This window comes from Rousettus aegyptiacus, unplaced genomic scaffold, assembly GCF_014176215.1.
Source record: "Rousettus aegyptiacus isolate mRouAeg1 unplaced genomic scaffold, mRouAeg1.p scaffold_m13_p_6, whole genome shotgun sequence".
Lineage (NCBI taxonomy): Eukaryota > Metazoa > Chordata > Mammalia > Chiroptera > Pteropodidae > Rousettus > Rousettus aegyptiacus.
This window is the reverse complement of record NW_023416309.1, coordinates 81,544,615-81,558,571: the sequence shown is the minus strand read 5'-3', so window position 1 is coordinate 81,558,571 and position 13,957 is coordinate 81,544,615. Positions and strand designations below refer to the sequence as shown.

The 13,957-nt window shown below is 35.5% G+C and overlaps 1 protein-coding gene across 12 annotated transcripts in view; it reads right to left on the bottom strand.

The window, feature by feature from the left end:
* Positions 1-13,957, bottom strand: part of NF1 (neurofibromin 1) — a 208,471-nt gene that overhangs the window by 115,004 nt on the left and 79,510 nt on the right. For 6 of the 12 annotated variants that reach the window (XM_016119150.2, XM_036222967.1, XM_036222961.1 and 3 more), the window contains 12 exons: positions 13,485-13,640; positions 12,087-12,360; positions 11,471-11,544; positions 11,155-11,238; positions 5,313-5,753; positions 4,819-4,958; positions 4,438-4,560; positions 3,910-3,993; positions 3,112-3,228; positions 2,346-2,527; positions 2,016-2,227; positions 130-291 (listed from right to left, as the gene is read on the bottom strand). In XM_016119150.2, the coding sequence (XP_015974636.2) occupies positions 130-291; positions 2,016-2,227; positions 2,346-2,527; positions 3,112-3,228; positions 3,910-3,993; positions 4,438-4,560; positions 4,819-4,958; positions 5,313-5,753; positions 11,155-11,238; positions 11,471-11,544; positions 12,087-12,360; positions 13,485-13,640 (2,049 nt within the window). The remainder of the gene's footprint in view (positions 1-129; positions 292-2,015; positions 2,228-2,345; positions 2,528-3,111; positions 3,229-3,909; positions 3,994-4,437; positions 4,561-4,818; positions 4,959-5,312; positions 5,754-11,154; positions 11,239-11,470; positions 11,545-12,086; positions 12,361-13,484; positions 13,641-13,957) is intronic. The other 6 variants (XM_036222963.1, XM_036222972.1, XM_036222970.1 and 3 more) reach the window with 4 other exon arrangements.

Genomic DNA, 13,957 nt, shown 5'->3' with positions numbered 1-13,957 from the left:
AAATACATGAGTAAGAATTTATTATGCCTGATCCAAATATCTTACATTAAAGACATTCTGCTCTGTGCATGCTGTACATAAGTACTGCCTGACAGACCTCTGCACAGAAATAGATGAATGAATACAAACCTTGAAACAGAAGGTCATTATTTTACTAGCCAGGCTGTTGCCTCGGAAAAGAGTCTGCATGGAATCCGCCAATTCTACTTCCTTAGAAAACATGTTCCAGAGCAGTTGGTAGAGTAAATGCCGAGAATCAAATAGAGTCACTAGTACTCGAGCTAATTCATCCTGAGAACAAAACAAATTGTGTTTGTATGAACAATCTCATTTTTTCTTAAGCAGGACTGAGGCAAATCCAAAATTGACAATCATGTGCTGAATAAAGGTAAATGGTGACTGATTAATTTTCCCCTGGGATTTATCTGTGTAGAAATAGAAGATGATGGCAGTCTACTCTGACATGCACAGATCTTTTTCTCAGAAAATTAGTGAGCAGGAATAAGGCGTTAGTGACCACAAGAGCTCTACTGTTTTCTCGTATGGTCAGGGGAAATCAGTGAACATTGAACCTGTGCTGGGCAGAGAAACAACAAAAATGTAAAGACTACAGAACTTGCAGGAAGTTAGGAAAAAGACTGGGGCTGTGCATTCAGAACCAAGAGATTAGCAAGATTTATGTACAAAGCAGGGGTGGGAGGCTAATTCTCATCTAGATACCTAAATGATAACCCTCATGATTTCCCATAGTACAATATTTTTTTGGTATACTCAAGAAAAATGATGTGATAGTAAATCATTGTTTAACCTCATATTCTGGGAAGAAATTTAAACAGAACCAGGGGACAAGTTCTCTGCTTTCATAGAGCTCACATTCTGGTAGAATGAAAATAAAGATGATATATCAAATAAAGATGATGATTTCACATAGTGAATAAATGGTGCTAAGAAAATATAACAAGGTAATGTGACAGAATGAATGTGGGTGTGGTTTTGATTGCATGGCCAGAAAAGACCTCACTAAGAAAGTGACATCTGAACTGAAACCTGAACAAGAAGTTGGCCATGTGAGGTCAGGGGAGAAGTGTTCCAGGTGGTAGAGGAGGCAGCAGTAAGGGAGCTCTAGGGTGAAAATAATCCTAACATGTCTGATAGCCAGTGTGGTTTAAATTTGGTGAACAAGAAGGAAAATGGCATAAGATGATGTCAGAAATGAGGCAGGGTCCAGACTGGGTAAAGCCACATAGGCCAGAGTTAGAAATTTAAGTTTGAGAAAAAAGATCCTACAGTGTTGAAGCATAAATAAACCTAAAGGTAATGACAGATTATCTTATTAGTTATAATTTACTAAAATAAAATCATTTTTTAGTATAATATAAACTGACTAGCTTTTTAACATGGAAAGGGACAACCTTCCCAAATTTTTAGCATTTATTATTAAGAATGGCATGGTTTTAGGAAATTTTTTATTAAGAGCCAAAGAGCCATATTACATCTTCAATGTTTAAAACAAGAAACATTTCAATTCCAAACGTAGAGTGCTTAAAATTTTAAAAAACTGAACAATGCATTATAGAAAAAAGAGTTATGAATTGAAGATTGCCAACAGGCACAAGCCTTGATTGAATTCTAGTTCTATAGCATTACTAACGACTAAACATGAGATTTAACCCCAAGTATCTCATTTAGTATATGAGGGCACCAGACCAGATCAGCAGTTTTAATTTTCTTCTGATTAGTGTTTAAATGGAATTTTTCAGTGGGACAGGTAAGAAGTTTGAGTTTTACTTTAAGTACAAAGAATAAGATCCTCATACTTAAGGTAAGAATATTACTGAGGACTAGAAGCTCCAACCACTTCCCTACAGCTGAAAATCATTCAAATAATATCTGAAGTTTCTTCCAGCTCTAAAGTTTTAGCAATTCATTCAATAAAACACATATTGAACAAACAAATTTTGAACTATCTGCTATGTGCCAGACACTCTTCCTTTCCACTTACTCAATGAACTTACCCACTGAGAACAAGGGACCACATTGGCCAGAGCCATAGCTATAGGGAGTTCTCCCTGATCACCCATCATTGTGACCAATTCCACCAGTCTCTCAAACCGATCTGCCAACACCGTTTCTGCAAGTGTGTCAAATTCTGTGCCTTGCTGGAGGATTTTTGTCAGAACTTCCATAAATGTGGCTCTTGTCTGGAGATCTTTGTGATAACCTAAACCTGACATGAACAGATAGATGTAAATTTACTAATACAGCCTTGCTAAAGTAATTTTACTGGTCTCACATGCCCAACTCTAAGTTTTAAATTTCTATATGAAGCTCTCGTTTTATCTCACCTATGGAGTGCATGAGGCCACTGTCCACGTTAGCATTGAGTAAGTTTGACATTGCAAGGACTGTACAGTGCCTCAGTGATGCCAGCCTCCGAGACATGCCACGTTTCCTGCCACCTGTTTGTGCATTTTCATCTTCAACTTCACTACAGTCATTCAATAGGTTCATAAACAATGTGAAATACCTGAGAAATAAAAAGACTGACCCTTACACAGTGAAGGCCACATCAACCAGAAAGCTAATCAGACATACTGAAACCATCATATGCGCATCAAATGAGTGGCCATGTTTATCTGCTTCTCTCCAGTCTTGGGGTAATCAGCCAGCATGGGTCATTACAAAGTATGCTGTGCTGAATATGATTTTACCCTGACAAAGCCCAGTACATATTTCATAACATAAACACCACATTGATGCAATGTTTCCTGGTAAATGTATCACTTTTAATGATCAACATATAAAATTAGTAGTCCAAATAGGTGACCTGGATTACGTTGCCTTAATGCAACTTGGGTTATATATCGCCAATAAAAATTCACTGATCAGATTACTTTCTTTAAAAACCAGTTGTTTTCCTGTCCCACTCATATAATAAGGAATATTGCTTCACGCATATGTTATATTTTATGAGACAGCAGCCGATGGCCATTACACCAAAGCAGTGATGTCCATTTTCTAAATATAATCATTTACAACTTTGATTATACTTTTTTTTGTTGTGTGTGGGACTCTGGTTTTTGCTTTCTGTTTTTGGTGACTGAAATTTACTTAAGAAATAACTGTGATTTGGCTTCCATTAATTCCACACCATCTCCTTCCTCAGGCTGCAGCGGGAGACCAGCCAGGAGTGAAACTACTGCTTCCATGCTTGCCTGGTCCAAATCTCTGAAGAAAAAATATTTAAAGACCATAAGTATTTCAGGTTCTTCAGCTCCATCTCCCCATCAAATAACCTTCTTCCTGAAAGACACAAACTTTAGGGACTACCTATTTCATTAAATTAGGACAACCTAAATAATTTGAGTTAATATGCAGATCCCAAAATGCAAAAACATTTCAAGCTGAAGAGAGGATGATAATAACTTTCTTCAAAGTAATCTCAGCAAAATGACTACCTTAAATCAGAAGCAGGCACTATAAAACTAAGCCTGGGTAAAGAAATATATGTGAATAATTATTAAGTAGTTCATGGCATTTAATTATTTTCTAATATGTGGCGATAAATATTTATCATTAGAGCAAACTTAAGCAATTACTTTTTAGCATGACTCAAAATAAGTTTTTCGAATAATACTTTGATCTATATAATCACAAAATACAATCTAAGGTTTTATATATTTTATTTTCCAATAACTGTATACTTCCTAAATAGACATTAACTTTCCAAACTTACTCTCTCACAAAAACAGTAAAGATCAATATCTTTACCTAATTCAAATGCAAAAGCCTGATATCCAGAAAAACAATTTCAATATACATAAAATATATATGTAATAGCTATAATGAAGTAGTACTAATGGCCAAAATAAATGTGCTTATACTTAAGGGTTATTCTCTTTTTTTTACCTTGTTAGGCATTTTACATCATCATCTGCAGCTTGGTTTGATGTTCCCATAACCCAGTCTGTCAAGTATTCAACCATCTTATTCCTACAGAATAGCAGAGAAAAAGAGAACAGCAATTTTTTTTAGAGTCACACATATGCCTTTTTAAATAGTGCACACAATGTGCCAAGTCATCTAGGCAACACAACAATTTTATAAAAGAGATATTGCTATCACAAATCTAACATAAGGAGATAAACACAGGCAACTTGGATACTGTTCCTCCACGTCAGCCCTTAGTTATGGTTATCAGTTTGGAAACCGAATCAAATTCTTAGTTCAAGTACATCATAATTTTAGAAAAAGGGAGTGCTATCATAGGCACAAAGCTCTGGGAAATTTGAAAAGACATGAAGAGAAAGCAAACAGGTAAAACACTCCTTTTCCACCTCTCCTCCCACCACTTCCCATGATAACCGGGTACCTATTTTTCTCTACTTCATTAACATAAGATTTAGAAGACTTCACTTTGTTTTTTTAAGAACTTACCTAAATTTCATTTCTTGACAAAATGAGAGGTCATCTCTCCTTGCCATCATTACCTCAACTAACTGACACAGTTTCGTTTTTATTTGAATCGCATGGACCATATTCCCAAGTACACGAACATATCTATTTAGACACAGAAATATTCAAAAAATTATCAGATAAAAACAAATAAATGTTTTAATCTCTAAGTAAAATGATTAAATGTAACTATAAAAACTGCAAGTTTTTTATTTTATTAATATAAGAACAAACATAACTTCTGGTTACCTTACTGTCCTGTCAAACCCCAATTTGGGTGCAACAAATAAAAGGATAGCAAATAACTTCATTAATAACTATTAATAGCAGTGTGCTTCTGCTACGCTTCAGTAGAATGCTTACCTGACCAAATTTAACATCATTGTTTCAATGCTAGCTTGCCCCAGATGTTCAGAGCTGCCTTCAGTATGATTATCTAGTAAATTCTTCATTATAGCTATGGTTTGCTCTACAAATTGAGTATTGGTGTCAGTCAATAAAACCTACACAAAGGATAAAATACAAATGAAATCAATGCACAGCAGACAGACCAGAGATGTGAAGCTGCCCTATCTAAATGCATATATACGCAGAAATGCATCTACAAGATATATATTGAAATTGGCACATAAATACAAAGACATCCATAATCCCAGGCATGCCTATACACTAGTACCTAAAAAGCAAATTGATCCCATATTGGATGATTCTTCAACAATATTTTGTCTATTTTAAAAAAACTGTAAGTGAATGTTCATGTCAGTATCTAAATAATCTAAAAGAAAAAGTCTTCATTATTTCAAACAAGCTACTCTGTTCATAGGGAAGGGTGAAAAATAAAGTAGAACACACTTTACCTGTCCTTGAGAGTCAAAAAACTTGCTGATGGTATTCTTCAATTTGTTAAATAGCATTGGATAAAGAGCAGGACTCAATTCTAGACCCACCAGATCCTTCACATTGGTCCGTATTTGAAGTCCCACTTTCTCATGGTTGCACACCATTAAGGACAGCAGCCGATCCATAAATTTGCTGACAGGTGTATCTGCATTTCCCTCTGAGGACATCACAGAAATCATGGAACCCTTGCGTTCGCTGACTGGACCCATGGGTGGGCTATAGGTTGCCAGGCCAGAATTGCTTCTCTGCTGCAGGCACACTCCCCCAAGGGCACAAAGGAAGCCAGTCATGTTGATCCATTCCTGTAGGGAGTCCGTGTCAGACAAATCTATGGATCCTCCTCCACTCACATGAGACATTCGCCTCTTAACAATGGTCTTGTGAAGGCTTTCAGCAGCCTAAATACAAAATTTTCATGGAAAGCATGAATTCAACCCAAATTTATTGAGAGACTTGACAAATGGCTTTTTAGGCCAATATTTCTTCCATGACAAATAAACATTTTTTTACACTTAAAAAAAATTCAACTCTTCATTCTTCCATTTCTAGTTACATCAAGGTACACCTTACTGCTTGAGGGAAGATGAGCCTTACAGAATTGAGGGTAGCAATAAACAGAGGTGTAGTATCGGATATAGCAGGTAGTGATGAACTGCAGCTCAGAAGGGAATGTACTCTTAAAATATTAGTTTATATCAATTTCTGGACACAAAAACAATGTCTATGCTATTTCGAGGAATATAAGCATTTGGAGATTTTTAACCAAGTAGCGTGTGCACTTATTAACTTAGTGATTGCCCAAGTTCAAATGCTCTGAGACCAGCTTTGTAAACATTGTACTACTATTAACAAAAATTCCACATGACAAGATGAGAGTAATCATGTAGAACCACACAAAAGAGAGTATAATGAAAGAAGTACAGGAAGATAAAAATCAATAGGAAAAAAATCAAACTCTATAAGAACTTGGAATCTGACTAAGGAGGAATCTTCGGAGTTTTGATCCTTTTAGCTTATGGAGTACAGATAAGCGGAAAAAACTCTTATTTTGTGTGGCAAATTTTTTTCAAATTCAATTTCCCTTATATGCTGCTTACAAGAATACTCATCCTACTACAGAGACTATCTCAACCCAAGAAAGCAACATATTAGGAACATTCTGTGATATGAATGATATACCATTGCATTTGCTTCAATTATATGTTTGTTCTGTAGGAAAAATTGCCTTTCTCTCAAGGATTGGTTTGATTACAGAACTCCTGAAACTGCCATTTCTTATATCACATGCATTTATTACAGTTTTATCTGACATTAGATAGAATATGGCCACATATCCTTGCTGTCATGCAGTAGCACATTATCCCTTTTAAGACTTATGTGATCGAATACTTATGCAAGCTCTCTGATCAAGAGTTAAGATAAAATGTGGCTTTCAACATGACGGACTTCAGGTGGGGCACATTGGACACACTGTGCTTTAATAAAGAAAGCCAGGATCCTGCATTAAGTACTTTAACTATAAGGTTGGCTGGACTAACTCAGATAACAAATCAACTTCACACCTTCAATGATATGTGCAATTATGAATCATTAGTATCAGCAGAAATGTCCATTGCGAAAGAACTTGCAGACTGGTTTAGAATCAACAATGTGGTAGAGCACATATTTGGACCAAATTTACATGCTGACATCATCAAACAGTGCCGAGTGGCTCTGAATTTTTTGGCAGCAGAAGGGTGACTAAAAACTCAACATATTGACTGCGTTTGGGCTGCAGCACAATTGAAATACTGTAGTCAGTAAAGGCATGGCTTAGTTCTTTCACTTATCAAGAATCTGGATCCAATACCACTTAGATATCTCCTAATCTGATCTCAGCTCTTGAGCCAAGTGTTCATAGCGAACACACATTACACTTGGCATCGATGTTAGTTAAAGTATTATGGAATACTACACTAGCAGCTAAGGTTCAGCTATCTATAGAGCTATTTTGAATCTTTATTAGCTACCAATCTTCCTATTGGAAATAAGAAAAGCAAGAAGAGCTTAGAACTGTTCCACGCCCATGGTCACCTACAGCTAGTCCTCAAAGCAGTGATAATAGAGATACCCACCAAAGTGGAGGCAATGGCATTGAAATGGATGAGCAACTTATTAATAATAATTTTGCTGATCCAAAAGAGCAACAGCAACTTTCAGACACAGAGGAATCATGCAGGGAAGCTCTGGTGAAACTACCAACAGCAGTGAAGATGGATGCAGCAGTCGTTAGCAGTAGTGGGTATTGTCATGGATCCAGAAATGAGGTAAATCCTAGCCATGCAAGCAAGTCAGGTGGGAGTCCTAGCAATGAGGTATAGTCAGAAGACACTGTAAATACTGAGCCCTTAAAAAAAGTGAAGATGATGATCAGAGTCATAATCCTCTTAAAAGCAGTTGTGGTATAGATCATCAGAACAGCAAGTTAGAAAGTTAAGCAAGCTTTTATTTAGAGGATTTCCATGGCCCATCAGAAAGAAGTGGGACAAACAATGGAACAGGAAAAAATGTGATTTTTAACACTGAGTCAATGCCATTGGTAGATAACCAAATATAAAAGCTAGATGCCTCTAAAGACCCAGACCTGATATTTCAAAGGAAATAAATGCAGCTCATAGAGCACAAGCAACTCAGGAATTCCTATTACATGCACTGGGGATTCTCTTGAAGAGCCCATTAGAAATAAATTATTTAACTGCCAGCAGTTTTTTTTGTCCACAGCATCACCATCACCATCATCACCATTATGATGAACATATGGTTGATCATATGCTAAATGCAAATGATGTCAGTTGCAATAGTTCCCAGGTCAATGCAAAATTAAGAAAAAAAAAAAAAGAAGCTGATTTTGATGGTGAAGATCTGGGTATGAAGAAGAGCTAATTTAGCATCTATTTACCATGAACATCTTAGTCAAAAACCTGCAATTCATAAACATCAATTCGACAGTAATGATGTGACAGACATTCATTTGGATAACATTTGCAAGAAAGGAAACATTTTGTTGTGGGATACACCCCAAGATGATGATGCAGTTATTCTTTCTGAAAGACTAATAAATGAAGCAAAGAAACCTCTCTGTTCCTTAGTATGTTGTTTTATAGATAGATTCTAATGAGATTCATTGAACGTTGCCTTGCAAATTTAGAAAATAGGCAAATAGAAATTTTAAAAACTTTCGTGTAGTAGTCGAAGTTCATTTTGTATATTCTTATTGACTAGGTATGATGGACTCATGGCATTTAATGTACCACTACCAACTATTTTTAGTAATTATGCTTCTCACATTAGGTTTAAAGACTTTTACCTCACAGGGTTCATATTTTATCACTCAGTCTTGGTACCCGCCAACCCCCGCCTCCCAGCACATTTTAGTACTCTTCAACAGAATAATTCTTATCCTCTTCTTGACTCTGGGGACAGAGTGGTGATTACTATTTTCAAATTATAGTTAAATGTTCTTGAATGTGTTATATATAAAGAAAGCTAAGTAAGATAAGTTAAATTTAGGCTGAAACATAAACATATTGATAATACCATTCTTCTTCCATCTGGGTGGATCTTTTGTGTCTAAGACTTCTGTAGTACATAAATAATTAGGTTTATGTTTCTTCTTTAGCGTGAATTCTGCCATATTTATGTATTTCTTATTGAGGCTCAAATGATTACGACAAGTTTCTTGATTTTCAGTTCCGTTCCACTGGTATAATTTCAGGTTTCCCCTGTCTAACACTGCTTCGATGATGTTGTTGCATTTTCTGATGTTAGTGAATTCAGTTATTAACTTAGTATATTATATTAATGCTTTCAGCTTACCTTTGCCTAGGCCTGAAATAAATGCCAAATTTTACTGAACATTTAAGTGCTTCAAAATATTTTTTTACCTAATTGAATTAGAAAAATTTAATATTTTAATTTCTACTTTTGGGCTTTAAAGGGCAATAATTTGAACAATTGCAAAAGAAAAACTGCTTGTTCACACAGGTGTAAAAACGACTAACTAACTTCTGTTAGTGAGTCAACAGCCCTATTTGGCATATATTCTTTAAAAAGAAGGCTTTTAATGGATAGATGATATTTCATAATTTACATAGGTATTATAAGTTAATTTAAAAATGTATTGTCTTTGGAAGTCTTTGTGAAACCACCACGTTTTTAAGTGGTTGTATTAATTTATATTCCCTACACGTGCATCTTCACATCCTGTGACTCAGCAATTCCACTGCTAAGTATGTGCCTTACAGAAATGCATCCAGATGGTCACCAAAAGACACATTTGAGAATATTCATAGCAGCACTATTCAAAATAATGCCTGAAGAAGGCACAAGGAAGGTTTCTGATATGCTGGTAATGATTTATTTCTCGATATGGGTGCTGTTTGCACAAGTATGTTCACTCCCTAATGTTTTGAACTGTCACTTAGACTTATACATATTTTTGTAAGTATGCTATTATACTTAAAGAAAAAACTATGTAAAAGATGAAAAAAGTAAAAAAAATTCAAACTTAAGTTTACTACGTACATTTTTAAAAAGCCACTGGTATTTTTTTGTCACAGACTAATACAATCAACTTAGAACATCAATTTTCTTTTAAAAAGCAGTGATTCACACAAATAAACCTTGCCTTCACTATGCCAAGTGAAAGAAACCAGTCACAAGAGACCACATATCGAATGATTCCATTTATATGAAACGTCTAAAATAGGCAAATGCATAGAAACAGGAAGTAGATTAGTAGTTATCATGAGCTGGGGTGGGAAGGTGAGATTGGGGGGAAGGAGAATGATAGTTAAAGGTTATAAGGTTTTTAAAATTGTGGTGATGGTTGTACAACTCTGTGACACTACTAAAAACAACTGAACTGTACATTTTAAGTGGGTGAATTGTATGGTATATGAATTATACCTTATTAAAACAGTTACCAAGGAAAATGCTTTCACTTAAAGCCATGTGTCATCTTCAAATAATAACATACGTACACATTTTTGCTTCACAAAAACATAACATCTTTTTCTTGTTCTAATTAAGCATGACAAGGAAAAAGCAATAGGAGACTAATCATGTTGTCTAAAACACCTAATAATGAGAGCAAAATGGCCATTACAAATCAAATATGCACAAATACCAATAAATTTTAATATCTAGGGTAATAGATAATAGTTGATGAATGAAATGTCCAAGTTTTAAAATTTCATTTAACCTATAGGTTCCACTGTCTGCCCATCAGATCTCTTAATCAGAATACCTAATGAAACGGTCAAATATATTGTTTCAATTTTAATTTATTTTCTCTACCTCTGTTGCCCGTTTCCTGAAAATTCTATGAAATACCATGATGGAGAAAGAGAAAGAAAGAGTTTAGGTAAAAGAATAGTCTGTACCACAAATCAGATCTAGCTCAGTGCTGTCTAATATTTCTGCAATGACTGAAACATTTTATATCTGTGCTGTCCAATATGGTAGCCAATTGCCACATGTGGCTACTAAGCCCTTAAAATGCGGTCGCTGTATGACTGAGAAACTGAATTTTAATTGTATTTAATTTTAATTAAGTTAAATTTTAATTTAAATTTATGTAGGCACATGTAACTAGTGGCTATTATATTATACAGGGTAGATTTAGATGAACCACAGCTAAATGTCAGTCTTAAGACAACTATATGCTTATTTAAAAAGAGTAACTCAAAAGATTACTAAAGTGAAGTACATATGTTTTACAGATCAATTAACAGACAAAAAGCAACTTTACAAACTCACCTGGCCATCTTCCATTTTGGCCTTTGGATAGTTGAGGATTAGTTTTGTAGCTTGTTCCCACTTTGCATGGGTATCTTCCCAAGCCTAAAATGAAGATAATTACCACTTGAAAGCAACTTTAAACCTAGAGCTAAAAATCAAGTAGCAATAGACAGGCCTCAAACTTGATGCATATCATAAATATAATATTCTACTTGTAATATGCATATATCTTAGATATGCTTCAAAAGCTGTTCCTGGTCATATACACATAACATGAGGCTTCTAAAATTGAGAGTGAGGCAAGGGAGGGATGCTTTTGTTGCTAAGGGCATACCTCAGTGTTTCCTGGAGTGGGATGCTCAATGCGCCTTAGAAGTGCCATCGCTCTTTTCTGAAGTGCTGCTCTTCCTAAGCAAAGACAACAGCAAATCAACTTATTGTACTTAAGAGTCCTGCCTGCCAATGGAGAACCTCAGAAGCTCACCCCAAAAAGCAGAGTAAGAGGAGTGGAATGAATGCTTCAAATGATAAAGCTGAACACTTCCTTTTACCAACCTCACTTGGACTCCACAATGTCCATAGCATAAAATAGCTATTCCTATTTATATTTACTCAAAACGTGTGCCAATGTGTTTAAAAATTTACTATGTAAAGTTCAGGCTGAGTAAATTATGTAATTTATACTGCCAGCAATTTATACTGCCAATTTTTAAATGTACATCATACTAAAAACTCAGTGCGAAGTTAACAATTTATTTCAAATGCTATTTTATTTTTCAGTCTATCTTGTACAGAAAAAAAATTTCAGGTAAGCTACCTGAATCAACCCTATAAACCCTGCAAAGTAGTCATCTTAAATACATTCCTACATTCCTAGCACAGTCAGATGTCATGTGATTCAAGGCAGATTGAGTGGGGAAAAAAAAACCCAATACATTATTCACATTTACCTGTTGACATCATATTGCTGACAGAGGCGAATTCCATGAATGTGTTATAGTTGGGCAAGAAGTTGTGCACTGACACTTCATCCACCCCACACCGGATATCCGCTTCTTCACAAAGGTGGCGAAAACAGGACATAGCAACCAGAACAGCTTCAGTGTCAGGGCTCCACAGAAACATGTACAAGGCCACTTCCAGTTTGGTCTGGGCTTGTCGGCATATTGGTGGGGATCCACTGCACCCTGCTGCACTATCCTGGGAGTGAGGGGTTGGAGGTATCTATTTTCGATGTAGGTAATTTTATTTACAAAACCCAACAATGCAACAAACTGTGTACCATATATGTATCTGCATGCAATAACCAACAAGAACATTCCCCTTTATTCATGATTAAAACTGTCAAAACCCCAAATATCTTGTCTAAATGAGAAATGTGATTATTTGGACCAAAATAATGCTACTATCTGTCAAACTTCAAATCAAATAGGTATTTTCCTACCTATTCTAGATTCCAGAAATGTAGTTTAAGTCTAACAGTGACACAATTAAAACACCCGTAACATAAACCTACTTAAAAATGTAATCCATTTCACAATTATAAATGACAGAGGAAGAGGAAGTAACAGGAAATTCTATTCACCTGCTAGAGGGAAGAAATAAAATAAGTACACTGCAATATTGACTGAAATGAGAGCACAAACAAGAACTAAATATTGCTGTAGAAGATATACTTGATTCTGGATTACATATTCCCAAACCATGAAACACAGAAATTCTCATTTACAAAATGAATGAGAATTCTGCAGGTAGACAATAGTGAACATCAAACTGCTTACGATGTTTTCCTCAACAGAAGATTCTATTAAAAATTAGAGATTAAAAAAGTTTTAGTCTGAAAAAGAAACTCTTCTGTAATGATATTTTCACTTGTACTATATTTTTAGAAGGAATTATGCACACAAACAAAAATCACAGAAACACCTATAACATCAAGCAAAACGCTTTTTCTCCCAGTGAGTTTGTACTTTTGTTAGTTGGTACAACTTTTAAACTTCTGAGGTATAAATGGTCTTTCTTATGGGGTAGAGGTCTGTAATGATTACAGCTGTCAGTTACAGCTTATAAGTGCCAAATACTTGATCAAGTGCTGTCTACATAATTCCATTTAATCCTCGCAACAATTCTGGGGCAGGAGTTATTATTATCCCCATTTTAAAATTGAAGGACTGAGTCACTGACACATTGGGAATTTGCCTGAGTTTCCACAAAGAGCCATGATAGAACTAAAATCTAAGCAGTTCTTTGTTACACTGTATTACCTAGTTGGAATTTACCAAAGTTCATTCAGAAAAAAATACAGAGCACAGATGATGATATAGGAAACTAAAAAGGAAGCTACTTACCATGGATGAGTTTCCTTTTCCCTTTCGAAGAGAGGCTCCAGGAGTACAGGCACGTAGTAATTCTTCATGATCCATGGACATATGACTGGTATTTCCACTTGAAGGAACGTCACATCCTCCCCCATAAAGGAAGAGAAAGGAACTTCTATCTGCCTGCTAGAAAGAAGAAATAAGTAAGCCTTTCCAAAGCACTGATAACCAAGAGTTATCAATATGAGTTGTGTTCCTGCTTGAGACTATCCTGGAAAACCTCTTCTCACAACTCCTACCACTCGCCTCAAGGAACATTCACTAGAAACCCACTAGTAAGAATAACATTTGCTCAATGTCTTTGAAACTCTTCTTGGCTTTCCATCCTTCAAACAATCAGAAACAATAGATTCTTGAGGTATAAATTAATATTTCTAGATCTAATATGGACATGAGTAAAACATCAACAGTATGTACTTCTCAATAAAAAATGACTTACAAAG